General features: G+C 54.3%; 3 protein-coding genes across 6 annotated transcripts in view; 2 read left to right on the top strand and 1 right to left on the bottom strand.

Annotated features, from left to right (window-relative positions):
• The window catches only part of P2RX3 (purinergic receptor P2X 3), a 27,641-nt gene extending 20,951 nt beyond the window's left edge, over positions 1-6,690 (bottom strand). The window contains exon 1 of the mRNA XM_039860266.1: positions 6,223-6,690. Within this exon, the coding sequence (XP_039716200.1) occupies positions 6,223-6,341 (119 nt within the window). The 5' untranslated portion in view covers positions 6,342-6,690. The remainder of the gene's footprint in view (positions 1-6,222) is intronic.
• A 1,565-nt stretch (positions 6,691-8,255) lies between these two features.
• Positions 8,256-17,559, top strand: SSRP1 (structure specific recognition protein 1). Of its 2 annotated transcripts, none has more exons than XM_039860379.1 (17): positions 8,256-8,405; positions 8,899-9,037; positions 9,460-9,645; positions 10,284-10,389; positions 10,668-10,858; positions 10,964-11,194; positions 11,330-11,433; positions 11,534-11,662; positions 11,925-12,146; positions 12,887-12,959; positions 13,382-13,520; positions 13,670-13,715; positions 15,107-15,236; positions 15,652-15,822; positions 15,997-16,085; positions 16,606-16,792; positions 17,059-17,559. In XM_039860379.1, exons 2-17 carry the CDS (start codon positions 8,984-8,986, stop codon positions 17,128-17,130), a joined length of 2,130 nt encoding a protein of 709 aa, XP_039716313.1. In that variant the 5' UTR covers positions 8,256-8,405; positions 8,899-8,983; the 3' UTR covers positions 17,131-17,559. The 2 variants fall into 2 exon arrangements, with proteins under 2 accessions (XP_039716313.1, XP_039716314.1); XM_039860380.1 differs by lacking the exon at positions 8,256-8,405 and adding an exon at positions 8,682-8,701.
• Positions 17,560-18,506: 947 nt separating this feature from the next.
• TNKS1BP1 (tankyrase 1 binding protein 1) overlaps positions 18,507-27,892 on the top strand; it is a 23,941-nt gene continuing 14,555 nt past the window's right edge. Inside the window, exons 1-4 of one of the 3 annotated variants that reach the window (XM_039860376.1) lie at positions 18,507-18,689; positions 21,805-21,910; positions 22,883-23,510; positions 25,017-25,086. In XM_039860376.1, the coding sequence (XP_039716310.1) occupies positions 18,522-18,689; positions 21,805-21,910; positions 22,883-23,510; positions 25,017-25,086 (972 nt within the window). In that variant the 5' untranslated portion in view covers positions 18,507-18,521. Of the gene's footprint in view, positions 18,690-19,126; positions 19,661-21,311; positions 21,473-21,804; positions 21,911-22,882; positions 23,511-25,016; positions 25,087-27,892 lie in introns of those variants that run through there. The other 2 variants (XM_039860377.1, XM_039860378.1) reach the window with 2 other exon arrangements.

Raw genomic sequence — 27,892 nt, forward strand, 5'->3', positions numbered from 1 at the left:
ATTTGATACTATAGGTACCAGTTTATGTACTATGTGTATATTTGTGCTTTTCACATAAAAAGAGTGAGATATTTTTCATTCCTCAGGTACCAATTTTCACCCCTAGAGGGTGATATCGCCTCCTTGAGAACACATTATCATTCCTGCTGATGACGGAGGCCACCTCTTTGGCAGGCATCCGGAGAAGCAGAGGAACCTAGGCCTCTGACCCTGGGCATCCCGGACTTTGTTCACGTCCGCATCTAAGTGCCAGCGCATAGAAGGTGTTCAATAAACAAGTCAATGAAGGCAGAGTGTCCTTCTGTGCAAGCCTCAGGTGAGTAAGATGGAGGGGCAGCGGCTGAACCTTTACCTGGCAGGTAAATGGAGCTGGGCTGGAAGAGTGGAGGGGCCTCTAATGATATTCCTTGGATTGTGCTGCCACCCAGTGGACATTTACCTGTACTGGCTTCTTCTTGATGCTTCCAGCCATTACCGGACCATGTGGATCAGAGAGGGACCCTTCCGCTCGTCCATCCCCACCTTCCTCCCAGACTCTTGCAGCCTTCACTAGCAGCCAGAAAGGCCTGCAGACAACTCTCCCCTCTGCACTTCTGCGAGGTGCCTGCCTTCCCATCGCAGCTCTCAAAGGCTCAGGCCGCTCTTGGCCCCAGTACCATGTTTCCAGCCGCAGGCGCAGCCCCGTTTGTCCCTGACAGCACACGGGGAGGCAGATGCTATTACTGTCCCGATTGTACCGTCGAGAAAACCTCGTCGAACGCGACTGGAGAATGCTGCGCACTCTCCGGCGACGTCTGTGGAATCTGGGAGTGCACGTTTGGAAATGCTGGGGTAGGGTCATTTTTTGCATGCTAACCAGGGTGGTGCAAGGTTGGAGAGCCTCAGCAGATGCAGATGAGGGGAAGGAATTGGGGACGGTGTAGCGCGAAGAAGACAAAGCTGGGGGGCAGGGCGCGGCCTCGGCTGGGAAGCCGCTGGGGGCAACGCGTGGACTGACCTGAGCACATTATAAGGAGGGAGTTAGACCTCGAGCCCAGGGCCTTTCTAATCCCAGGGAGTGGCCCACGAGTGGAGTGGGCTGCCGTGGGAGGCGGTGAGCACCACAGGCCTGGGGGGCGGGGTTCTCAAGGAGACTCCATCTTTGGGGGTAGGCTGGACTGGGTGACCTCTCGGGTCCCCTGAAGTTGGAAAATGCAGAAGGGAGCAGCTCCTGGGTCATTATGGAGGTCACGTTCACTTGCGGGGTGGGAGCCTGCCTGTCACGTTTACGCGGACACAGGCTGGCATTTGCAAGCAGCTACTTGCCTGGTTCTCAGTCAGGGGGTCCAGAGTCACCCCCATCACTGGGGCGTCCCTCACTGCTTGAATTCCGCTTGCTCTCTTGAGTGGGAGAGAAAGGACGGAGTCCCAGCCAGCTCTGGCAGACGGCTCCGAACCTGTCACCTGTTTTATTGCTGCTGCCTTAGAGCAGGCCACGTCCTGATTAATGCCCCATTAAGAGCTATTCGCATGCTTGTATAACACTCCTCCAAACACCCTGCCTCTGCGGAAAGCCCAAGGAATGGTGTGCCTTACTTTCCTAGCACTTTTCTTCTTTTTTTGGAAGGGGAGGGGTTCCATCAAGGTCTCCCAAGCGAGTGCGGCTCACAGAGAAATCTCAACTGCCATCTTATGTCCTAGCAGAAGAGACGGGAGCATCCCCGTTACAGAAAACTGCCCCACAAGCATTCGTAGCTCGTGGCTGGGCCCTGCGGAGGGCCAGGAGGGCGGTCTCAGCCCCAGGCTCTCTGCTCCGAGCTGAGGGTGCTGCTGTCACTGCTGCACGCTCGCCTGAGTGGACGTCCCAGCCGCAGCACAGCCCCTGGGACCTCAGTGTGCCTGGCCGCTGAATGGACACACCTCAGAGTGCTGGCCTATGAAATGGTTTCCTGAGGCCCCTCGCCCCCAGCCTTTCAAGTCCGGGAACATTTGTGGATGAGAAGCAGAATTCGGATTATTATTATCATATAAGCAACACAGCGTGCTAAGTGCTGTGTGTATTAAGGACTCATGGAATCCTTACTGCAAGCCAACGAGGCAGCTTCGTTACTCTCATTATGCCGCAAATAAGACAACTGAGGCACAGGGAGGCCTGCTGACTTGCCAAGCTAGTATGTGGGTTCCGACCCAGGCTGAGCTGTAGGGGTCTCCAGCTGTGTTCCACAGCTGGGCCCCTGAACTGGGTCCTCATCCTTATCCTGCCGGCCCCTGCCTGTCAGTCACCAGGGAAAGCATCTCCTAGCTTAAGAAAGTCTCAGGGAGAAGGGCCGAGGGATCAAAGGAACAATGAATTAACCAATCTCTTCCCTCCTCCTCCCCGCCTCCACCTCCTCCTCCTCCTCCTCTTCCTCCAAAGCTCCTTCTTGTGCCCAGTGGGGAGGAGAAGCCAAGTCTGAATTCTCTCTCGAAGTTAAATAACAAGTGGAAGAATCTAGGTGGCCCCACGGGGATGTCATCGTGGCAGCTTGAACTAAGGGGGTGCTTCATTTCCGGAGCAGAGGGGCCGGGTCTGTCCCTCGAGGCCAGGGCGGAGGCAATGGGGCAGGACTGAGCCTTCAGTTCTTGGCATTTACTCTGCTGCTGACTTATTTTTTCTCATGTTCCTGGTTTATTATTTATAGAGCGGAAAGCGGGTGGCAGCTCCTTGGCAGGTGGGATGTGCAGGAAGGAGGCCAGAGCAGCACCCCAGCACCCTCCTGTCCACCCCCAGGAGTCAGGGAGGAGGCCAGGGAGTGGGTGTGAGGGGCGTGTGTTGTGTGTGCCAGGAAGAGAGGGGTCTCTCAAGAAGGTGTGAGCTGGGTAGAGGAGAGTGGGGAGGTGTGATGGGGAGTCCATGAAATAATAAGGGTTACCATCTATTACTGAGTCACCCAACTCAGGTGAGGTCCTGACATGTTACCTGCCCTCCCCACAACTCCCCGGGAGAGGCATCCTAGTCCCATTTTCCAGATACAGACTGAGACTTAGAGATGTAAAGTGACCCGTCTAAGCCTCACTCCCACTTGGTGTCACAGCGAGGCTGCTAACCAGGCGCTCCATGTTCCATGGTGTCCCCATGTGCATAGGGCCTTGCAGGGGAGGCGCAGGATGCGGGGAGCAGGGCGGTGATGGACAATGGATGATGGACGGAGCGTCAGAGGGCTGGGACTGCCCTCTCTGCTACTTTACAGGGAGGCGGCTTCCTCCAGGAAGGACCTGGAAACCAACCTCAGGCCATACTCTGACCAACGCCTCTGGGGACTCAGGCCCCAGGGATCACCTTCTACCTCTTCCTCAGGTCCCCACAGGATCCAGAAGAGATTGACTCTTACGAAGTCTCACTCGACAGAGGAGACTGGATTACCACCTGGGCCCAGGAAAGGCGATATGAGAAACACCAGGTAAGTCCTGGCCTCTCTGTGCACCTGGGGTGCATAAAGGAAACTAGTGACGAAGTGACGTCAACCACAGATGAGCAGCAGAGGCTAGAGGCAGGGGTGAGAGCATGCGTGGAGAAATGCCTGGCTCATGTTACACGCGGCTTCGATAAGGTTGTGCATCTGGTCTACCTGACAGGCACTCTATGGAAGAGATTCCAGGATTAGCTAAGCATTAACATCACAGCATTAGAAATCCTTTCAAGTGCTATGGAGTCCAAGCCACAGTCATCTTTCTCCGTATGATTACGCCACCGTTAAACACATTTTCCCACATCCCCTCCTCCTATTCCAATCCCCGGGAGTATCAGACAGGGAGACCGACCCAACTCGGATCCCAGCAGGTCTGTCCACCTCTCTCAGTAGCTTCTCATCCATTCCTCTTCCCTAAAAAGGACAGACCTGCGAGGTCTGCGGTCTGGCCTCCATCTGCGACCCCGCCCCCGTCCTACGTCACCCTTGCCTTTGCTCCCCCTGCTCCAGCTATAAAGACCTTCTTTCCTTCTCCCTATCAGCCAGGCCCTTCCCCTTTGCAGAGCTGGCTTTCTCTGACTTGAACTCTCTTCCTTCCCTTCTCTCACCCAGGTTGCTCCTACTCACCCTTCAGATCTTGGCTGGAATGTCACATAATGCAGAAAAGCTTCCCTCAGTTGCCCAACCAAGTCAAATACCTCTCTATATACAAGCAGCTCTCCTAGCACCATGGGCCTCTTCTTCGAACCCTGAGCCACAGCTGAAATTTTACATTTGTTTGCAGAAATTATTTCATTAACATCCATGTCCTGTATTCTAAGCTCCACGAGGGTGAGGATCCTGTCTGCTTTTGCCCACCGTTCTATTCTTGGTGCACAACGCTGGGCATGAAGAGACGCTCCGTAAATTTTTGCTAAATTAATGCCAACGGATTCAGGAAGTCCTAATGGTGCATGGGCTCACGCGCACAGGGATGGGGCTCAGGCTGGGGGGCTGGGCTGCAGAATGCACTGATGTAACTGGAAGGAGCTGCTCTGTGGGGACCTGTCAGGCTGGGAGATGGATGGGGTTGAATATTAAGATGCCAAAGAGCCTCTCATGCTTGCTCCAGCAGGCCAGGCTCCAGCACTGAGGGTCAGAGCGTCAGGCTGGATCATGATGAGGAAGAGACAAGGGCTGTGGGGGCGCTGAGCAGGCTGGTCCAGGAGCCGGCTGTCTCTACCCACCCTCCATCGATCTCCTGCCTGGAGCCAACGAAGCCAGGCCAGGCCAGGAATGTGCCGAGGCAGCTTCTGCGCTCACCTGGACCAACGTACCGTCTGGTGGCTACACGTAAAAATCGCAGCATCACACATGCACATGAACATGGAGTGTTTAAGAACCAACTTTGAGCCCGGGCTCCGGAGATGCGAACATGAAACATTTGCACCCGTCATATCTCATAAAACCTCAAACCTGGAAGAGGACTTCAAGGTCATTTAACCCTACCCCAAAGCTTGAGTTCCTTCTCTAATGTCCTCACGAAGAGCCTTGTCTACAACACCGGCATAACCGAAGCTTAGGATAGGACTCTTACCAAGCACGCGGAGCAAAAATCCCTCAATCCGTGTCTACCCACCTGTCCACACACACCCTCACACACTACTGAGACCTCCAGGCAAGGAGCCCCCGCCCCCACGCACGCAGGATGTCTCCTTTGACTTGCGTGAATTAACTCCTGACAGCTGTCAGTGGCTTGCTGTCTCTCATACACAGACCCATTGTCTCAAGGAACAGCGTGAGACTAGAGACCTGCACACTAGGAAAGAAAAACGCAGAGGTTTTGGCCCGTATTTCCTGGTGTCCACCAGTGTGTGCGAAGGACCATGAGAAGGACAGAACCTGTGTTTTCTCCTGGCCATTGTGTGTCCCGTGGCTCTTTGTGCGTGCGTGTGTGTGTGTGTGCACGTGTGTGTGTGTGTGTGGGGGGGCACCTCTAATAGGTGGGGGCCGAGAGGGGTGTTCAGACCTCGCTGTCTCCTAAGCATCTCCCAGGATGGGTATATGGTACAAAGTCAGGTAGAAGTAGGGAGTTTACGCTCTCTGACAAAGGGGAGTGTTTCCGGCATCTTGTGGAGGGATGCTGCACCACATTCAGAAAAGCCACTTTCCTCCTCAATGGCTCTTCCCTTGAGTGTTAATGGTGCCTGTGTTGCTCCCTCTCTCCCAAGGGGCAGACCCCCTGCTTTGTCCTACCCTCCAAGAGCAAGGGCTTCTTCCCTCTCCCCACACCAGGAGGGGATCCCTCATTCTGAAGCAGATTCCCTCCCCCAGCTGGCCCTCCTTACACCCCCCAATCAACCTGTCACTGGCTCCCTTGTTTCAGTGCCTTCCCATCCTCTTTCCCGTCATCTCGTCTTTTTGAGACCCCAAAGAGTTGCCTGAGGTGAATGGGCGGATGTGAGTGTGGGAGTCTGTCTGTTCTCTGGTTAGGGGTGGGGATGAGAGAAGAGGGGAGATGGTCACCTGGGACCGCTCCTGGTGGAGGGTAGTGCCAGGCGAGGACTCCCCTTGAGCTGGGAGTCTGCAGGTCACTCTCCGACTGCAGAGGATTTACTTGGAGAAAGGACTCAGCTCAGGGCAAGAACCCCTGTCCCCCAGGGGGCCCCAGAGGCCAGTCCTCTGGATGCGGCTCCAGAATAGACAGTTTTTCCGAGAGGAGCAGCTTAGGAAGCTGGACAGCAACTGAGGGGAGAATGGGTCGAGGACGCTGGGCGGCCCTCCCCTCCTGGGACCTGAAGGGCCACAGACTCACCCCACAAAGTAGGAGATGATCAGAAGCTGAACTGCTCGGTTGATGATCCCAATGGTCCAGCTCTTCACAACCACCGACTTAGTGGTCTCGTAGGTGAAGAAATCTGAAATACAGTTCATGTTGAGTGTTCGAGGGCCACTCAGAAGGGACTGAACGGTGGCCTCAGGAGGGAGAGGTCCTCAGACGGAAAGACGGAGATCAAGGCCTAGAGAGGGTAGCTTAGAGGGGACTGAGGAATGGGAGCCTATTCCTTTAAGTCAGGCAACCCTAGCCCAGTGCCCAGGCTCTCCGCTCTTGACACTCAGGGCTGCCAAGAGTCCAAGGCCAGGGCGGGGGACCCCTTTTTGTTGTCTCCACCCCACTCCCCTGTGATGTCACGGCAGGGGTGGGGTCTCCAATCCCAGGCTCCTGATTGCCTGGGATCCAGCTGGCTAGGGCCCTCTGGGATTCATGTTTTATCCGCACTCTGTTTACCGTTTCTGTTCCGTTCTCATATGCAGCATCTTCATCCCAGCTCACCGGCTGCTTTAAGCTCGCCTTAAAGCCCCTTGCAAGGCCCCAGCCCCTAGCCACCTAATAGCCTACCTGATCTGAGTACTCCCTTCATTCCTGTGTTCCTCAAGCCACTCAATTCTGCAGCCATCTCCTCCCTTCCCAAGTTGCCTCCAATAGTATGGGGCGGGGAGGGGTCTCAAACCATTTCTTGGCTCCCGCGGGAGGTGCGGGGCTGAGTAAAGACTCACAGTTCATATTTCTAACTCAAATTGGCAGTGGCTTTCGAAAGCTACCTGCAGTACAGCATTACCACATTGGGTTTTTGGTTGTGTTTTTGTCAGTTTACTTATCCGAATCGTTTGTTAGATTATATGCTCTTAGAACACTGGTGCTGTTCTCATCTTGTTCACTAGTTTCCTCAAATCCTAGAACTTTGTTGGCGCTCAACACATATTTACAAATCCAGTTGAATTTATGCTGCTAGATAGTATTGCAGTAGCCATTGCTCAGAGGTTAAAGCCGCGAGTTCAGGCAATGGCGCATTCCTGCTTTCTCTTATCCTAGGACTGACTCAGTAAGTAAGCTGGTGTACCCCATTTAAGTCAGATGGTCAGAGAAATTTCGAGTTTAAATATTCTGTCCTAATGTCTTCGCATAGGACACATATTATCAATTGTTCCGAACATAGAGTCGCTGTGATTATGACAGAATGGGCTGGGGAGAGGAGATTTGGGTTCCAGTCTCCATCTTTGTTGCCGACTCAGAGACCCCAGGCAACTCCTCTTTGGGGCTCAGTTTTCCCACCTGCAAAAAGAAGTTGGAGTAGACAAACTGCAACGCGTCTTCCAGGTCTGGCCTCCTTTGATTTTGCAAGATGCATCCTAGTACTATATACAGGGGCACGGCTTTGACAATCCCAGGCTGATGTGGTTTCAAATCAGTTCTGGCTCCAAGGTGAATCTGACACTAGCACCTGAACTTGATACTGCCATTTGCCAGCCTCCTTCAGGCCACCCATACATTGCCGTTAGACCTGAGGTTTTTGGATGCAGTGAACTCATTTCCAAAAGGATACAATCCCACGTGACAGGGAGAGCGGGGCAGTCACAACGACACGACACTAACACACACATTCTCTTCTCAGCCAGTGGGAGGGGTCATTTCTCTCCATAACTCTAAATATTTTTCTTTTTGTCTCACGGATGTCTTTCCACTCCACAGAAACCTCTATCGTTGTGCAGGAGAGAGGGACCCACATCAATACCACACACATTCACACACGCCTCTGTGGAAAGTCTGATAAAAGAAAACTACACGATTTCTCTTTAGAACTTAGTCCTCCACTGAAAAAGTGTCTGTAATAGTTAAAGAGCCCTACGCTTTCCCATTTCTTAGAGTCCACGCGGGTGGGACTTCCTCATCGCCAGGCTGCCTTCAGGTCCTCCAGAGCCGCGGACGCTCTATGTGACCGCCTCGTAGGCGGGCCGGGCTCGCGCCTCTCTAGCCAGCTCATGCTCTCTATGGTCCAGGGGAACAGCTTCCGGTGGCGGGACGCTGGGCTGCGCACGCGGGAAAAAGGTTCCCCGGTGTCCCCCTCCCCTTCCCCTGTGTCCCCGCCCCCCTCCCCCGCGTCCCCCAGCGGGCCCACCGTCCGCACTTGGGCCGTCGCTAGGCTGCTGCTTGAGGAGGTGGGTGGTCGCCGTCCCCGTGCCCCAGGAGGGCGCGGGTCCCCCCGTCCCCCGTGGGACGCTCGAGATGGTCCGTTCCACGTTCGAATCCGCGGGCAGCGGGCGAATCCATTTTAGGGGAAGGGGGGAAACCGTGGGTCTGGGTCGAGGCACGGTGGGAGCGCTGGGAGGGAAACCCTGCACTCTGAGCTGGGTTGGCGCGCGGGCGAGGTGCGGCCTCCAGGCAGGCCCTGGGGTACCGCTCCTCGTTGCCATGGCGCCAGGTGGATCGCCTAGAGCCTGCTTCTGGTTGGGGTATAAGCACTACTCCAGGCCCGGTTTTTTAGCTGGGGCTGGGCCTGGCCCCTCGACCTCTGCGGAGCCTGCCTGTAGGCTCCCAGGCAGAGGAGATCCCGAGACATCCCGGGCGCAGCCACAGGTTGCCACCTGGCCCCATCCGTGTGCTGAGTGAGGTGTTGTCTTTCACGCTTCTCTGTTTCCCTCTTGAATTCAGATTCCCAACGTGCTGAGTAACTATCTGCACAGCCATCCAGGAGTTGGGGCTCAGCTCACAGTTGAGGCCAAAGGGGCAGGTCAGCATGGCAGAAACGCTGGAGTTTAACGACATCTACCAGGAGGTGAAAGGCTCCATGGTAAGAAGGGCTTGGCTTTTAATACAGGTGGAGAGGGGAGGGGAGTAGACTTTTTGTCAGGCAACAAGAGTTTCCTTGGATGATGTTGCCACTTTGGGAAAGGAGAGTATAATGTATACTTGTTGTTTCTCTAGCAAAGGGCAATAGTGAGAGAGTACTGGAGTTACAGGACCTCAAGAGTTTATAGGGACCATACCTGCCGCTCAGTCCCATATCTCGAAACAGAGGACCTGCAAAGGTTCTGGATCCAGAGCCAGGATTAGAATCCAGACTTTCTAGCTACTTGTCCCTTACTGGCCCTCACCACTTCAGCCATGGCTCCTGCATTGACATCGAGCCAGCCTAGGATAGGAGTCGGGCGGGGCTGTGCCCAGTATGCACTGTGTACCGTCCCTGTGCATTTAGGTCTGTTTTTCTAACAGAATGATGGTCGGCTGAGGTTGAGCCGCCAGGGCATCATCTTCAAGAACAGTAAGACGGGCAAAGTGGACAACATCCAGGCGGGGGAGCTGACGGAAGGCATCTGGCGCCGCGTGGCTCTGGGCCATGGACTTAAACTGCTCACGAAGAATGGCCATGTCTACAAGTACGATGGCTTCCGAGAGTCGGTGAGATGTCCTGGTGCCATAACCCCCACTTTATGGTGCCATCTCGTTTAATTTGAATCTTCTAGAGAGGGTTGGAGCTCCTTCTTCTGCTAACCATGTAATTGCCGGTTTGGACTCTATAGAGCAGAGCCATTGAGGCCATTAAGCGATCAGTGTTCAGTTTTGGGTGTCAGAGTCTTGGGCATGCCTTTGTGTCTTGACTCCAGAAGGTTTTCTACCGTTTTGATTTTTTGGTGGTTTCTGCTTGTTGCCTTTTTCCAGGTTCATAGTTTTAGCTTGATTCTTTAGTTTGGGTTTTGTTTTCCCATTTTGAACTGCTCAAGTTAAAGACTACTTTACTTGAATTTACGCTTTCATTAAAGCAATACCTATACAAAGTCTGAAAGCATTGTGAGGCCATAGCCAGGAATTGTCAGTTCTTTATTTTACTCTTCCCTCAGCCTGAGTTCCGGTGCCCAGAAACAGCCTCTTTCAACATCCTTTTAAACAGTTTTATAGCTGAGACTCTTAAGTCAACATGGATTTCTGATAAAAGGTATATTAGGGCAGCTTCTCAGAAACAGATAATCGTAGAACATTCAAGTTTATGTTAAAACCACTGGGGTTTACTGGGATTGCTTTCTCTGCTTCACTTACAGGAGTTTGAGAAACTCTCCGATTTCTTCAAAACTCACTATCGTCTTGACCTCATGGAGAAGGACCTATGTGTGAAGGGCTGGAACTGGGGGACGGTGAAGTTTGGTGGTGAGTCTGGGCAAAGGCTGAGGTTTGGGGAGAAGGTGGGAGGAAGGATTTCAGCCTTTAACTTGTTTTGTTTTCTTTCCGTCACGGCCTCTGATTTCTTATCAGTTTGTAATCCATCACCATGTTTATTGCGGGCCAACAGTGTTTTAGCCACTGTGCCTGGTCTTGAGGTTACAATACGAGCAAAGCGTCCTGTCCTCAGGGAACTGCAGTCTGGTGGGAACATGCTCTATGCAGACTCGAGTTTCTGGAGAAGCTTGACAGCTCTTTCCTTACAGGGCAGCTGCTTTCCTTTGACATTGGTGACCAACCTGTCTTCGAGATACCCCTCAGCAACGTGTCCCAGTGCACCACAGGCAAAAACGAGGTGACACTGGAGTTCCACCAGAATGATGACGCAGAAGTCTCTCTCATGGAGGTGCGCTTCTACGTGCCTCCCACCCAGGAGGATGGCGTAGACCCTGTTGAGGTGAGGTCTCCCCTGGTCGCCTTGGGAGCAGATGGTGCTAAGCAGGCCCCGCCTGGTCCAGGAGCAGGATCCCTGCCACTCAGTTACCAGTGTGTGCTTTCGCAGGCCTTTGCCCAGAACGTGCTGTCTAAAGCGGATGTGATCCAGGCCACTGGAGACGCCATCTGTATCTTCCGAGAGCTGCAGTGTCTGACCCCTCGAGGCCGATACGACATTCGGATCTACCCCACCTTTCTGCACCTGCACGGCAAGACCTTTGACTACAAGATACCCTACACCACGGTGCTGCGTCTCTTTTTGTTGCCCCATAAGGACCAGCGCCAGATGTTCTTTGTGGTAAGCGGAAACCACTGGGAGTGGGTTGTCCTGGGTTTTGCCTGAGTCTTTCATGGACGATCTCTCTGGGGCTTAATTATCAAGTTCTCACGGAGCATCGCCTGGTGCTAAGCCTTGTCGGCTCTTCCTTGCCAGATCAGCCTGGATCCCCCCATCAAGCAGGGCCAGACCCGTTACCACTTCCTGATCCTTCTCTTCTCCAAGGATGAGGACATTTCTTTGACTCTCAACATGAATGAGTGAGTGTCTCTCTGGACTCATAGCCTGCCAGGTCGAGGCGAGAGACAGGCGTGTATTAGGAGGAAACCCTGCTCGTGACCTCATCTTCCTCTGTCGTAGGGAGGAGGTGGAGAAGCGCTTCGAGGGGCGGCTCACCAAGAACATGTCGGGATCCCTCTACGAGATGGTCAGCCGGGTCATGAAAGCACTGGTGAACCGCAAGATCACGGTCCCAGGCAACTTCCAAGGGTGAGCGCAGGCCCGGGGCCCTGGCCTGTGGGGCTGGGCTGTCCTGAGTCTGCTTGGTGAACCCACTTGGATGGGAGTGTAGTCTCCGAGGCTCGGTTGGGTCCTATCTTGATGGTGTCAGTTGCTTCTGTCTGAGCAGCTTAGTGAGGTTCACTCACTTGAGGTCCTGAGCACACCTGTGTTGCTCCTGGTGGTGGTCCCTGTGGCTCTGCCACCTGCTGCTGAGGTGGGCACTGACTGGGCTCCCTGTGTCCTCTCCCAGGCACTCCGGGGCCCAGTGCATCACCTGTTCCTACAAGGCGAGCTCAGGACTGCTGTACCCACTGGAGCGGGGCTTCATCTATGTCCACAAGCCACCTGTGCACATCCGCTTTGACGAGATCTCCTTTGTCAACTTTGCCCGTGGCACTACCACCACACGTTCCTTTGACTTTGAAATCGAGACCAAGCAGGGCACTCAGTACACCTTCAGTAGTATCGAGAGGTGAGAGCCTCCCTCCGTCACTTCCTGGGCGTCCTGGTCCTGACTTAGCCTCGACCAGGAGGCCTGGCATGACCCAGGGCCCTCTCCAGGCCTGTGACTCATCCCTGACTTCAAGCCTTGAGCAGAATTTTTCTGTTGCTTCCCTGGGACTTGGTGCTCCTTGGAATGCTCAGCCTTTGGAAGCCTCTTCATCGCTTTCTTTCTGTCCTTAAAAAAATTGTTTTCCACATTATGAAAGCTCTGGGTCCAGTAGCCCTCCTCCTCCTCCACTCCCCCCAAGATGGAAATGTTATCTCTCTCTCTCTCTTCCCGGAATGAGCTTGGTGTCCGGGAACACAGCAGCTAATGTTTATCGAATGCTCATCGTGGGCTAAACGTTTTACAAACATCTTCACGCTTAACTGTTACAACAACCCTGTGAAGTATGAAATGCAAACCAGTAAAAGGATGAAAAATCCCCTCTCGCAACACCCCCTCCTTGCTTTGCACGTATTTGGTTACTAGGTACACACCCCTCCCCACCTTTCCTTCCTGGAACTCGAGAGCCATGCAGGTTCCTCTTTCAAGACTATGCCTGACTCTGCTGCTGTTCTGCGAGGGTCTCTGAGCTGTTGGGTTGGATGATGTGGTCAGGAGCTCCAGGCCCCGCAGTCTGTCTCAGCCCGTGGGTGTCAGAACAGCGTGCAGTCCTCCCCTCATCGGCCTGCCCGTCCGGTAATGCGGTGCATCTCCCCTCACAGGGAGGAGTATGGGAAGCTGTTTGATTTTGTCAACGTAAAAAAACTCAACATCAAAAACCGCGGATTGAAAGAGGTACCTCTGAGTGTGGAAGGGATGAGCCTCTCTCCTGTTCTTTCTGTTTTGGGGAAGGGCAGGGATTTTTCCGGCTTCTTTTTCACTCTCTCTTCTCTTCTTATCCTTATAGAAAAAAGAGGTGCGTGTGACCCTTCCCCACCTCCTGGTGCAGGTTTCCTCAGCATGACCTTAGATCAGTCTTTGCAGCCCCTCAGGAGCCCCCAGTGGGGCTGGGAGAGGGAGGGGCTTGGACTAACCCAGTTTGCAGGAAGGCCTCGTGGGCCCTGCACATTGGCTGCGTGTGAACAGTCCAGCTCCATGGTCTTCTCGGAGCTGCTGGTCTGATCTTGACTCACGGGCATGGGCGAGTGCTTTCGAGTGTGCGGGCTTCTGGGCCAGGGCAGGTCGGCCTTCACGCCCACCTCTTCCCTGACGGCTAGGGCATGAACCCAAGCTACGACGATTATGCCGACTCTGACGAAGATCAGCATGATGCCTACTTGGAGCGGATGAAGGAGGAGGGCAAGATCCGGGAGGAGAACGCCAACGACAGCAGCGACGACTCAGGAGAAGAAACCGGTGAGCCTGCCCTGGCAGTCCTGGGGCACGGGGGCGGCCAGACTCCTCCCTGGGCCCGGGCTGGCTCAACCTGGGGCCAGAGCTGGGCATCTGGGTGAGGGGGCGGGATTTCCGTGGAGCAGCGCTGATGCATGTCGGTTCTTTTTCAGATGAGTCATTCAACCCAGGTGAAGAGGAGGAAGATGTGGCCGAGGAGTGAGTTTTGGTTCCATCTCATGGGGGTGAGGTGATGGCCTGTGAGCTTAAGAGACCAGAGATTTCTGGACATTTCTTGTATCCCAGCATAAGCTACCGACCCAGGGTGGAAAAATGACCTCCAATGAGGGGATAAATGTCAGTGTTTCAAAAATCATCAAGGCCTTTGTAAGCGCAGGACATGCCGTGAAAGCCAGAAAAGCAGGGAGGAGAGACGAGGTGAGAGCCACCACTGCCACTCGCCAGCTGAGCCCTTAGGTCAGTCGTCGACTCGCAGCTTTTCATATGTGAAACAACAGTAGTGTCCCTGTGCTGTATCGGTCAACTCTTCGTGGCCAGTGTCAGAAATATGAGTCAAGTGGACTAGCCTTAAAGGGAGTTTTGTGGGTTCACCTAACTGGAGAGCCTAGGGATATAATTGGCTTCAGGCATCTGGATCGAGGTGCTCAAAAGCTGTGGGGAATCTTTGTTTCTTCTGATTTCCTTATTTTTAGGTAGGTTTGCCCCATGTAGTGCCACATGGTCTGGGCAGGTTTAATCCTGCTGGTATACCATGCAGGCATGCCTCTGCTCACAGAGCAGCAGTAAGCAGTGTGGTCACATGGCCCTTCCCGAGTCTGAGTTACAAGGACATGCTCTGATGGGCTGGAACTGGCCATGTGCCCACCCTTAACGGCTTGCAGTTGGGTGAGCCCCTCTTGAATAGGGCACGGTGGTTCCCAGCAGAAAATTGGGACTCTTAATCCAGAAGAATTTGAAATAAATTCTGGGCAGGAAAAAAAAATCTACAGGAGTCCACTGCTTCTGCTTCCTGCATGCCTGCCTACTCGTCATGAGTCAGTGAGTGAAGGCTTGTGAAAACGCCTTGAAGATTTCAGCACCATGCAGGTCTAGGCAGCTCTGTGTGCTGACGGGTTGTGTGAATATCGGACAGGACTGTTAATTATGTGGGTATGTACTAGGTTGGACTGGTGTTGGTTTTTCCCACTTTTTATGGAAACTCTCTTCATCAGAGAGTCTACGGGGTAGGGTAAGATGATTAACCCCAAGGAAGTGGTGAAGTGGACTTGGCACGTTGACGAGACGGAGTTTGTCCCGGGGAGTGTGGTTGGAGTAGGTCTGGGGTTAGGCCGAGAGCAGGGAAAGCAGATGGAGCCCATTTGCTTTTCTTTGATTACTTCACCAGATTATCCATTGCTATGGCTGAGTTGAAGAGGGCATGGTGAAGCACCCCCTCAGCAAAGGAGAGGAGGCAAAGTTGGGGATGATAGCCCTGTCCTGTGGCCCTCCCACCCTCCTCTCTGGGCAGGTGTCTTTGGACTCATTTCCTGTTCTGAAGCTGTGGGGTGCCATCTTCCCTTCCTGAGTCTAAGCCCCTCTCTCCTTGGCAGGTTTGATAGCAATGCCTCTGCCAGCTCCTCCAGTAACGAAGGGGACAGTGACCGGGATGAGAAGAAACGGAAACAGCTTAAAAAGGCCAAGATGGCCAAGGATCGCAAGAGCCGCAAGAAGCCTATGGAGGTATGGCCTCTCCTCTGGAAGGGACGGCCCTGGGGAGCCATTCTCTGTGTTCTCTTGTCCACCACCAGTGGGGCCTGTGGCTCGGTCCTCCTGGGGCTGCTTTTTGTAGCCAGTGATTATGGCCTTGAGAAGTACCTTCTTGGAAATGTTTCTCTCTGGTCCTTGAGATAATTATCTTCTGGAAGATCTGAATTAGAAGACAGGCTTCTTTTGTCTCAGGAGCCCTAAGACGGGACCCCTAATGCGCTAAGCATTGGGGTGCAGAGGGGAGGCAGACGTGGTCCCTGCCCTTAGGGATCTCTCGGTCTAGGTTGATGTCTTCTCCATCTTGTCCCCTGATCCAAGTAATTTCTTTGGGAGAATGTGGGTGTCTGTGGGGGTATAGATGGCTAAAGATATTTGGGTTCTCACGTAGGTAAAGAAAGGCAAAGACCCCAACGCTCCCAAGAGACCCATGTCTGCCTACATGCTGTGGCTCAATGCCAGCCGAGAGAAGATCAAGTCAGACCATCCCGGCATCAGTATCACAGATCTTTCCAAGAAGGCAGGCGAGATCTGGAAGGGAATGTCCAAAGAGAAGAAAGAGGTGAGTAGCAGCATGGATGCGGGGTGGTGAATCTAGTCACTGATAGAGGGGTTGGGGGGAGGGGGCATTGGTGGAACTTTGTAGATTTTGCCTGTGTTGGGAGAGATCTCATTATTTTCTGTTCTCTCTGTGTATGTGTGTGTATGTGTGTGTGTACACGTGCACGTGTGTCAGGAGTGGGATCGCAAAGCTGAGGATGCCAGGAGGGAATATGAAAAAGCCATGAAAGAATATGAAGGAGGCCGGGGCGAGTCTTCTAAGAGGTGAGTGTTGGGAACAGAGTGGCCCAGTAACTGCTTTCTCGGCAGATGTTTTTTGTAGGTCCAAGTTGAGAATGGGGATGTTAATAGAGATGCTTCTGATGGCAAGAGGGCAGTGCTTCTCATATCTGAGTAGGCAGTTACCCAAGTATGGGTAATGCGCTAGGGAATTCCTGGTCACTGGACAAATAATGGCCTATTTTTCTGGAGAGCCAATTTTGTTCGAAGGTGTGGGATAATTAAAAAACATGTTATTATGGTGTTAATTCACATGAATTTTTAAAGATAAAGCAAGAGATGCCACGTAAGCTTTCCATATGACCAGGCTATGACTTCTGATTTTTCTGGTTATTCACTTCTGATGCTCTCACTTGGGGCTGACATGGCTGGCTATTGACATTGATAGTGACATGGACAATGTGGCTGGGACTGGGTAAGGAAGGCCCTGTGAAAGCTGGGGGCGATTCGGCCTTGATGATGGGGGTACCTAAAGGCCCAGCCCCTTTCCCTCTTGCTAATATAGGGACAAGTCAAAGAAGAAGAAGAAAGTAAAGGTAAAGATGGAAAAGAAGTCAACACCCTCCAGGGGCTCGTCATCCAAGTCGTCGTCAAGGCAGCTGAGTGAGAGCTTCAAGAGCAAAGAGTTTGTGTCCAGTGACGAGAGCTCTTCAGGAGAGAACAAGAGCAAAAAGAAGAGAAGGCGGAGCGAGGTACAGCAGGAGTTTGGGGGCTGTGGGGCCTGGAAGGGCGAGGGGCATCTGAGTCGGCAGTGGAGGTGGCGGCAGATGGGCCAGGGGTTGTGGTTGGTTCTTAAGAGTAACGGGATGGAGTGGATAGGTGGAATTCTGGGGTTCTAAAGACTAGTTCTAGAGTTTGGGGAGGCGATAGGGAATCGGGGGCCTTTCACCACTGAAAAGTAGCTGGGAGGGTAACCAGGACTCTACACTTTTGTCCTGAAAAGACATTTGGTTTTCAGGACTCTGAAGAAGAGGAACTAGCCAGTACTCCCCCCAGCTCAGAAGATTCGGCATCAGGATCTGATGAATAGAGAGGAGGAAAATTCTCTCTCCTTGGCTTTGCCCTGTCACACCCCCAGTCTCTCCACCCGTGTTTTGGTACCAGTTTCTCCCCATATGAAATGTAATCTCTGGATTCTGTGCCATCTGAACAAGCTTTCCTGGTGATATGCACTTGGCTGGGACAGCACGGGAGGCGTCTTGGCTGCTGATTCACAAGGATGCCTCTTTATAATTTGGGGAGAGATTGGGTGGGAGGCAGGGCAGTGCAGGAACCAAATCCTTGTCCTACTTTCCCAACCTTGGGGACATAGCTGCTTCTTGTCCTGTTCAAGTTGCTGCAGCAGGGGTCATAGGAGGTCAGGCCTGTAGCTCCTTACTGGGGCCTATTTCTACTTTTATTTTGTATTTCTGGTCTGTGAAAATCAACATTTAATAAAGGGAACTGACTTTGGAAACCATGTCCTCATGCCTTCTCTCTAGCCCTGTATTGCGCCTATTTTTCTCGGTAGTGTTTACCACACGGCTCTGACTGGGCAAGGTCTTTCTGGCCAGCCGGGAAGCAAGCCTCCAGGTACGTCCTGTGCTGTTCCCAGCTGGACAAGCATTGGTTTTCACCCTCCTTTGCCGGGATGGGCCACCTGAGAGTCTAGAAACGAGAGCTGATCTGATTAGGAAGTCTCTCTCACAGTTCTACTCCATTAGCTAAGCTAAGGGGAGGCAGCCACTGGCTCCATCCTTAATCACCTATGAGCCAAGGGTCTTCCAAGGCTTTACATAATAGAATCACGATTGATTGGCCTCTCTGCAACCAGGAGAATGGAAACCTGATCCTGGAGAGTTAGGAGAATGAGCGGTGGAGGGTGGGGGTGCAGTGTGATGATGCAGGAAAGGTACGGAGTATGGGCGAAGTGCTTTTTATGGGAGAAAAGGGTTGTATCAGATTTTGAGGTCAGGAAGGATTTATATCGGGGAAGGGGGTTATAACAGGAGATAAGGGGGATTAGTGAAAAAAATAGTTTCCAGTCTCCCTCACGGTGGCTCTACATCTGATTTTATACACGTGGGATGGCCACGTTGCATAGTCTCTCAGGTGTTTGCCACAGGAAGCCTCTCCAGTCCGCCAATGGTTACCTTCTTTCTCGCCGTGACTCTATGGTGCTGCAATCGTTTCAGGCCGTTGGGCTTGAGGATTGGGGCCGTGCCTTAAGTCTCTCTAGGCAGTCGTCTCGGTGGCCATTTTGCCCCAGCGCTTTTAGCTGCTGAATTGCGTCAGTTTGTCACCCGGGTCTGAGCCTGGGGCGGACCCCTCATTACCAAGACTCATGAATAATTGAGTCCTTGGGCTGCACTTATTTGCATACGATCGGGCGAGCTCTGCACGGGCTTCCCACTCCAGGTTTTCACTGGTTCATGGATATTCATGAGGGGCTCCGGGGGCGTGGGCCTGGGCGGGGCTGGGGGCGGGGCCCCGCCCGGGCTCGCTCTGGCTTGGTCCCCCGGTGACGGCGGCAGCGGCGGCGGCGGTGGCGGAGACTGGCGTCGGGGCGCCGAGCCCGAGCCGAGCGGAGCCGGATCTCGGGGGGGGCGCGTGAGTACGGGGAGCGGGCAGGAGGGACGAAGAGGGGCAGGAGTCCGGGATTGAGGGGCAGGGGCGAGGCATGGAAGGAGTGGGCGCTTTTTCAGCCGGGACACCTCGGGTTGAGGTTGAGGTGGGGTGACCGGGAAAGTTTGCAGGGGCCGGGGGCGCGGAGGAAGCGGGGGCACGCGGGAGGCTGGTACGTGTGCGCGGGGCGGAGGGCAGCACTTTGGTCTGAGCACGTGTGCTGGCCGAGCTGAGAAGAAGGGGGAGGGGGCGAGGCTTGAGGCCCGGGGGCCGAGGCGGGCCGGAGCTGCTGGGCGGCCCACCTCCCCTTCCCCCGGGCCCGCACTGGCCCCTTCCCCCGGCTCCCTCGGCACGCCCTCAGCCGCTCAGTCCGCCCCCACCCCGTCTGCCTGCCCAGTCCCTGTCTGTTCGCTGGCTGCTTCACATCCCGCGCTCAGGTCCTCCGTCTCTGCCACCCCCCTCCTCCTCCACTCTCTTCTCCTCCTCCACTTCGGCTGCTGCTGTCCCCTCTGTGTCCAGATCTCCCCACCGGGCCCCTCCAGACGGCCCTCGCCCCGGGCTGTTCCGTCTTCGCGTTGGCCCTCCCTCCAGTAATTTACGTGCTGTCCCTGCCGACCTCTCTGGCCCCAGATACAGCCGGAGATCCCGGGGTCCATAGGGGCGACCCCACCCGTGCCGATGCCTCTCTGGTCCCCTGCCCCGGGCTGGAGGTGCCCAGCCTCTCCCCAGCCCTTGTGGCAGCCTTTGCTCTCGCGGGTCAGCTAGTCTACCCCGGACTCCTGGAGAGGGGAGTGCTCAGCCGCTGTGATTCTGCAGCTTTTGGCTATGGCCTTGGTCACTTGGGTTTTCTGGCCATGGCCTCTGTGCTGCTGTGGCCCCTCCTCAAGTGGGGAAGTCGAGCCCCCACTTCATTGCTGTACCCCTTCATACTGCAGAAGTGCCCATCAGGCTCCCAGGTGAGAGAGTTTTTCGGTTCTGAGCCAGTTTGTCCCCATTTCTGCCCACCCACACCATGTCCCTTGAAATAATGTTCAAGGACAAGGAGACAATCTTGTGTTTTAATTTTATTTTTCTATCATGTGCCCCTCCCCCACGCACACGTGGGCTGGCTCTGCACAGTTATTCCCCCACCCGCAGGGAGCAGTGCTCCGTGGAAGTCGGCTGACCAAGGGAATTGACAGTCCTGGGTTTCTCTCTACCCTCTTCAAACTCTTCCGTCTTTGAAACAAGCTGGGGCAGGGTCAAAGGTGAGGGGTGGGTTTGTTTGGCAAAGGTTGGGCCTCAGAGGGCCCTTCTTAGCATTTGGTGTCTTCCCAGACCAGCTGGATTAGTGACTTTGTGGAAGGCAGTGCCCATTGTAGGTTGGAGGAGGTTGGGTTGTCCTCTCGGGCTCTGTGCTCTGTGATGGGAAATATCTCCCTTCTTTTGGAACAAGAGGGACAAGGCTCTGTCCCCCAGGCTTGGGATGGTGCTTCAGGAGTCAAGATAAGAACTGAGGGGGTGGTGGAGCATCTGAAGAACAGGTGACATGCCTGGGGCCTGTGTGAATGAAGGAATGAATGGTCTGGAGAGAGGAGGTGGTGGTTACTAAGGATCTTAGCTCATTGGTGACACTGTATGGAATTGCACGAATAACGGCCAGTGTTTATTGGGCACTTACCCTCTAGGCGTTATGTTAAGCAGTTTGCATGTATGATCTCCCATTAGCCTTCCAACAGTCTCAGTAACTTCATTTTTCTTTTCTTTTTCTTTTTCTTTTTTAGGTGAGGCAACCATTGGTTGACCTCACAAATTGCAAGGACCTTGTCAGTTTACAATCCCTTATTTTTTATGCCTACAGAACTGGGTCTTCCTAGGTGGTCTCCCCTCCAAGTACTAACCAGGCCCGACCCTGCTTAGCTCCATTTTTCACATAGAGAAACTGAGGCTTAGAGAAGTAAAGCACTATGCCTGAGGGCACACAGCTAGAAAGTGGTAGATCCACCCAGCATTGAATCCCGGTTTCTCAGACCCCAGAGCTTGTTTCTGACACAGGCTTAGAGGAGGGACACCTATTTGGTTTCTACCTTAGGGCTGTGTCACTTGCTTTTAAATTTCTTCTTCTGCTCCCTCAAAACTCCTCAGGCCAGCCCCAAGCTCGTGAGAGCTGCTCACACATCCCCAGTTCACAGGCTGTGGCTGTCCCACCCTGACTGTTCTGGAAGTGGGAACCCCGGGGAGTTTTCCCCCCAAGCCACTCCACCCCCCGGATGTTCTCAAGCCCTGTCCCATTCTCCCAGCCCAGGCCCGGGCGGGCTCCTCCTTCCTCTTGGCGCTGCTGTGGAAATCCAGTGGGAGGCCATTGCTATGGCAACAGGACTAGGCCCTGGCTTTACCTCATCAAATTCCAAGCTGAAGCCAAAGCGATTGAGAAATTAAAGAAAAAAATGTATTCCAGATGTTTACTTCTTATTCCTTATTTTTCCGTGTTTGGATGAGACAGCTCTGAGGCAGGCGGGAGTGGGGCAGGGATGTGGAAGGAGGAGGGGGAAGGGAGGAGAGGGAAGGAGGGAACCACTCCCAGCTGCAGGAGGGAGGGAGGAGAGGAGGGTGAGCAGGGAAGGGGGAGGCTGGCAGTGGGGTGGAGCCCCAGGTTGGGGAGGAGCGGGTTTTTCCCGTCTCCCATGAGGTGATTCACAGAGAGACTTCAGACTTTGGGGCCTTCTTGCTCAGCCCCTGAGTAGATACCTCAACCGGGGCTGCCGGACCCAAGGGGTGCCCTGGGAACGGTAAGTGGGGTGTCTAGGAGAGCTCCCCAGAGGAGTGAAAAGTGGGCAGCTCCCTGGAGCTCCAAGACTTTGGGGTCAGGAGACCAGAGTTGGAGCGCGATCTGGGAAGAGTTGAGGATGTGGCTGCTGGGGACCTGTCTTGACCTCCCTCACCCCGCTCTGAAGTTCCCTCTTCCTGTCCCACACTGTGCCTCTGCTTGGCGTAGGAGACTTCCCTCCACCAAGCTTACTGCCAACGCCCAACTCTCTTAACCTCCTCCTCTCTCTCTCTCTCTCTTCCTGGGTCCTGGCCACCCCAGCTCACACCCCTCTGCTTCCCAATTCTCATGCAGGTTCTGCCGCATGTGATGAAAGTGTCTGCTCTCAGGGAAGGCAAAACCATGGCTTCCCCGCCCCGGGAGATGGAGGAGGAGCTGGTCTCTGCTGGCCCGGAGCCAGGTGCCTATGGGTGCAGGGTGGAGCAGGGTGGCTGGGAGGATGGTGGGAGGGACAGAGGCTGAACCCCCATTCTGTGCTGGAGGGGCTGGGCGAGTGACGGTTCTGTCGAGGTGGGAGTGAGGGAGGGAGGGCTGCTGAGAACATGCAGGATGGTTTGAAAGGTTCTCAGTCCCTGGCGAGACCCTTCAGAACCGTCTGAGGTCACAGATCTCTAGCAGATAAGAAGAGGCTAACCTTCTAGATGATGTAGGTGAAGGTGTGCGTTTTAAGAGGAGGAGACTGGGGCTCAGAGGAGAGAGGGTGTGCACATGTGGCCATGAGTAATTCCAGGCTCTTTTATTTGGCTCTGGAATGCCTTATATAGAAGGTAGATTTCTGGTCTTGTGTTTTTTCCTGTAGCAGATTGACTTCTGTGTAGGTTAGGTCAATAGTAAGTTTGTAATCCTGATCACTGGCGAGATGACAGTAGGGAGGTGGCCTAGGTGTGCAGTTGGGGAGGAGCGGCCAGGAGGCAGAGTAGGGAGGCTCAGCTGGGTTAAAAAGTTTACTATGGATCACAGGATAGTGGAGTGCCATGTAAGGAGACTGGACTGGAGTGGGCAGATGGTGGGCTGACTGCTTGATGTGGGTAGGTAGGCATTCGTTTATTGGCTCATTTGCTTATTCGTTTGTTCGTTTGTTTGAAAAGAAGGTGTGCTAGGTTTAAAGTAGGGTACAGGGAGAGAGAAGGTGACAGCTGGGCCTTTAAATAGGTTTAACTTATTAGGGAGATTGACTAAACATTTTGGGAGTTTAGAGATAGGGGAGGATGCTTCTGAGATGTGTATAAAAAATCAAGGAAGACTTCATGGAAGGGGTGACATTTGACTTATGCCTAGAAGGATGTGAACATTGAATTTATAGGGTGGGAGGTGTTCTGCTTCCTTGTTCTTCTGACAGTAACACCCCCAACCAACCCTTATCTTTCTGTAGGTGACCCTCGGGCCAAACCCCCTGTCAAGCCCAAACCCCGGGCCCTGCCTGCCAAGCCAGCTCTGCCTGCCAAGCCCAGCCTGCTGGTGCCTGTTGGGCCTCGGCCCCCCCGGGGTCCCCTGGCAGAGCTGCCTTCTGCACGGAAGATGAACATGCTGGCGGGACCCCAGCCCTATGGTGGCAGCAAGCGTCCCCTTCCCTTTGCACCAAGACCAGCAGTTGAGGCCTCTCCTGGAGAAGCCACCCAAGAGACTGGGAAAGAGGAGGCTGGGAGAGAAGAGATGCCCCCCTTGACACCCCCGGCTCGATGCGCCGCTCCGGGGGGCGTGCGGAAGGCGCCTGCCCCCTTCCGTCCAGCCTCGGAGCGCTTCGCAGCCACCACGGTGGAAGAGATCCTGGCCAAAATGGAGCAGCCTCGCAAGGAGGTCCCTGCCAGTCCTGACCGCCTCTGGGGCTCCCGCCTAACCTTTAACCATGATGGCAGCTCGAGATATGGCCCCAGGACCTATGGCGTGACTGCAGGTCCCAGGGATGAGGATGGTGGGACCTTCTCCAGGGGATGGTCCCAGGAGAGGCCTGCAAAATCTACAGAGTGCCTGGAAGAGCACAGCCAGACCCCCAAGGAGAGGTGAGGACAAAGTGGGTGGCCCATCTGGGACTGTGACCTTCACTTTTAAGTTAGTTGTGTACCATGAGTGCAGGCAGAACCTCGTCTAAGTCACAAAGCATTCCGCCAGTGGCCAGTGTGATCGTGACTGTGTTCTCTTTACCATTGTAATTCTCTTTACAGAGTCGTGTGTTTGGGGTAGAGTTCAAACGTACAGTATGGAAATACTAGTTTTTTATCCTGAGAGCTGAACTTTACCTCTTTTAAGCTGTAGCCGTGCTGTTTAGTGAAGGGAGTATTAGACCCATTTTAGAGATGAGGAAACAGGCTCAAAAGTGACTTCCCATGGCTCCTCGGCAAGTAAGAGACAGAGCTGGGGTTTGAATTCGGGTCTATTTGATTTCAAAGCATGTATTCTTAACTGCTGGCTCCTGTGGGTGGAGCTCTGTGCTAGGTGCTGGGGTGGGGTGGTGGCGTATAGGGGTGGGTGGTGGGGTGGGAGGTGGGGTGTGTGTGTGTCAGGATAAGAATGGCTGCCCGTGAGGAGTCTGATGGGAGAGATAAGACGTGAACACACTTTGATGCCAGGCCAGCTAGTGTCACTGCACAGATTACAGCCAGATTGGAGGCTGTTGCATGGAATAAACTTCTCCAAAGTTGGTGCCAGTGTGAGGGAAGGCTGGCAAGGAGGTGCCCCTAGGGGCAGTGGGCACAGAGCACTGGAGGAAGAGGCTGAGGGATCTCAGGCCATCAGTTGCATGGAGGCCATCTTCCGGTGCGGTGGAGCCAGCTTGAGGCACAGTTGGCCTCTTGGGCCCTTGGTGGCTCTACTGGGCCCAGAGGTTCCCTTCCCCTTCCTGCTGCTGTGAAGGGCAGGGCTGCTATGGTCTGGGCTGAGCCCAAAGCTGCAGGCCCCTGCCCTACCCTGATTTCCAGCCTCGTCTTCCTCTCACCTGTGAGTGCCTGGAGGGCAGGGCTCCCCATTCACCCTTCTTTGTGCCAGGCCAGGACTCCCAGGCTGGGTTCAGCCCTCTATCCTCTCCTGCCTGGCTCCAGCAGAGCTTAAGAGGAACAACTTCAGCCTTGGAAAATCACTCTCCCCCTTTCCCTCCCCCTTTGATCCTTCAAGAAGTATTGGCAGGGCAGCCAGACCAGCTGTGCGCTCAGGGCTGGAGGAGAACATTAACCCCTTAGGGGATGGGGAAGGAGGGTTGTCCTTGAGGGAACCCTTGGGGGGTCTGGGCATACAGGATACTTTTCCTAAAGGGACTGGAGGAGTTTAACCCTTGATGTGCAGGGACAGAACAGGCACTGTCCCCTGGGGCACTTTCTCTTAGGAAACTGCACAGCTTTTCAGTCCCCAGTGGTTCCAGGCAGGGCTCAGTAGAAAATGCCACTGAGTCGGGGGTGACTTTGGGTATTGTTAAAGTCACTTAGGCAGACTCTTATCAGTGGCCGTGTCCCCTTATTCATCTGTGACAGGCTTCTCCATTCTCTACTTCCATTTCCTATCTTTCTCCTTCCCAGGAGCCCCACTTCGGACCGGCCCTTCAAGGGGGACCTGGCTCAGCTGGCCAGCTCGGAGCCACCTACCAACGTGAGTTACCTTGTTATGAAACAGAATTATAGTATTTCAGAGCTGGAAGGGCCATCTGAGATCATCTTGTCCACCTACTGGTAGTTCACATGTGGACACTGAGGTCCACGGAGGAGGTGACTCGCCCAGGGCCTGACCCTGGGACTCAGATTTCTCAACTCCTAGGCCAGTGCTGTCAATCAGGTGTGGTCAGGCCATGAGGCTGCTCCTCAGAAAGAGTAATTATCCATAATTGCTATCAACTGCTATCAACCGATTGCAGTAATTATCTATAACTGGTAACAACTGCTATTGATCAAGTACCTACTGTGTGCTGGGCATGTTCCAGGAACGTTGACTAACAGTTTTTGTGGCCACTCTGGCTAGGGGGCCCCGTTGGTCCCACGTGAGAGGTGAGATGCCAGGGCTCACGGAGGTTAAGTAACTTAACGCAGGGGCCGAGGTGGCATCTGAACTATCTGACTCCAGTGATAAGTGAACTGGGCTGCCTTCTCAGGGTTCAGTGGAAGTCTTTTCTTGGGGGTTTCCTGTTATACCCCCACCTCTCCCCACAGTGTGTAGGGAGGATGGTCAGCCTGCTTTCCTGAGTGAACGGTGTAAAGGCTGGTCCCCTTGCTCATAGAGGCCGCCCTGCCTGCCCGGCAGTGGGGACCTGACTTTGCGTGTCCATCCAGCAAATGTTTACTGAGCTGGGGAAACAGCAGAGAACACAGCACACACCGCCCGCCCCTCTTCTCTGGGAGCACACCTCCTAACGCGAGAGGCCGACACGAGCACAGACATGCTCGTGAGCCAGCAGATACGTAGTCAGACTACTGCGGGGGACACCTACGAAGATACACAGATCTGGGATGAGGGCGGTTGGGGAAGGGCTCCCCGTGAAGAAGGTGAGGGAGTGAGCTGTGTGGATGTTTTGGGAACAGCGTCCTTGGCAGAGGGAACTGCAGCGACAAAGGACTTGGTACCTTCCTGACAAGGAAACAGGATGTCCGGATCGCAGCAAGAGGGGGGAGTTGGGTGGCAGTGAGGACAGAGAGGTGAGGACTGATTGCACTGAGCTTGAGTGAGGGGCAGAAGCCATTGAGGGGTTTTGAGGACAGGAGGGACGTGCTCTGGTTTAGTTGTAGAGTCACCTTGCCCTTCCGGTTGCAGGGAACTAAGAGCAGCAGCACGGACCAGCCAGGGGGCTGTTGGAATAATTCAGGAGCGACGTGATGGTGGCTTACACCCTGCAGGCAGCCGGTGGCCCGATGACGAGAAGTGGTTGCTCTGGATGGAATTTGAAGGCAGGGAGGACAGGATTTGCAGATGGATTGATAATAGAGAGAGAGAGTGCAGAATCCAGGATGATGCCAGGGCTTCGGACTTCACAGGGTAGACAGTGAAGGTAGATGTGACCCGTTCTTTCTTTCTTAAGACAGCTACCAGGAGGATGAGGTTACCATTTTGTGAGACGGGGACTCCTCTAAGCGTGAGGCAGGATCGGAGGAGATGTGAGGAGTTGGCGTCCGCATCGGCTGAGTCTGCGGTGCCTTTTAGACATCCACGTGGAAATCCTGAGTAGGCAGTTGGCAATTTGAATCTGGCATTCCAGGGACCTGTCAGTTTACAGATGGTAGTTAAGACTGGCGGAGATCACCAAGGGAGCGGGTGAGGTACAGGAGCGAAGAGTTTGGAGGAGATGGGACGGAGCAGTGGTGAGATGGCGAAGAGTGGGATCATGGAGGCCAAAGGGAGCCCGCTTCCAGGCCGGAGTGGGGCGCGCGGTCAGCCGGGGCGCGCGGTCAGCCGGGGCGCGCGGTCAGCCATGCTGCTCAGAAGTCAAGCGAGGTGAGCACTGAGAAGGGGATCTAGCTACAGGGAAACATGGTGACCTTGACGAGAGCATTTAGGTGGCAAGGCGAAGGAAGAAGCCTGTCTGGGGTGGGTTCAGGCGAGAATGGGCCAAATGACAGGGTAGACAGCGAAGGTAGATGTGGCCCGTTCGAGAAAACTTGTGGTAGCTGGAGAGAGAGGTAAGGCCAAGAGTTCTTTCTTTCTTAAGACAGGAGAAACGAGAGCAGTTTGTGTGCTGATAGAAGTGATCCGGGAGAGGAGGAGAAAGTCGGTGACAGGAGACAGGGGTGGGGCTGGCCTTAGCTCTGAGCAAGGACGGTTCACAGTCAGAGGAGGGGCGCAGAGTGCTGGGGCTCACACACAGGTCGTGGGGGTGCAGGTGCCCGCTGCCATGGCCTCTCTGTTCTCAGGGAATGGGGAAGCAAGGCCAGCAGCTGAGAAGGTGGCAGGAGGTGTCTGAGGTCTGAGGAGACAGGTGGAACGCATCTCCTGGGACTGCAGGGGAGCTGTGTGCAAACAGGCGAAACAGCACGGTGAAGGATGGTGTCGAGGTTTGTGTGAGAAAGTGACTTTAATGGCGGTAAAGAGAGAAGCGGGGGCAAGAAGGGACCGGGGGACAGTGACAAGGAAGGAGGGTTAGCGACTGTGCGTCCCAGAGGGGTTGAAGGATTAAGGGACGTAGGGAGATTGAAAAAGGCACCTGGATACGTAGGAGGTGGGAGCGAGTGAGTGGGACACTTGAAATTGAGATGGTAGTGGGCTCTGCTCATTGATGAGGACAAAGTTCGGGGAGAGGCGGGTCATGAAGTCATCGGGGAAGAGGCCGTCCAGGAACAGAGCCAGGGTGCTGGAAGGGTTGACTGTGGCTCTTGGAATCACTGCGGAGTATAGCGAGGGTGGTGCCGGGGAGGGTTGCGGGGATCCAGGCGCTGCGCTTTTCAAGGAATGACAGGGTTCTGTAGGGACTCTA

Source organism: Pteropus medius, unplaced genomic scaffold, assembly GCF_902729225.1.
Source record: "Pteropus medius unplaced genomic scaffold, Ma_sr-lr_union100, whole genome shotgun sequence".
NCBI classification, from domain to species: domain Eukaryota; kingdom Metazoa; phylum Chordata; class Mammalia; order Chiroptera; family Pteropodidae; genus Pteropus; species Pteropus medius.

Excerpts from the sequence above, each read along its gene's own strand:
- SSRP1 (XM_039860379.1), top strand. The coding sequence starts at position 8,984 with ATGGCAGAAACGCTGGAGTTTAACGACATCTACCAGGAGGTGAAAGGC. Across the intron at positions 9,646-10,283 it reads ACGATGGCTTCCGAGAGTCG|GAGTTTGAGAAACTCTCCGA; the intron begins GTGAGATGTCCT and ends CTTCACTTACAG. Across the intron at positions 11,434-11,533 it reads TTGACTCTCAACATGAATGA|GGAGGAGGTGGAGAAGCGCT; the intron begins GTGAGTGTCTCT and ends CCTCTGTCGTAG.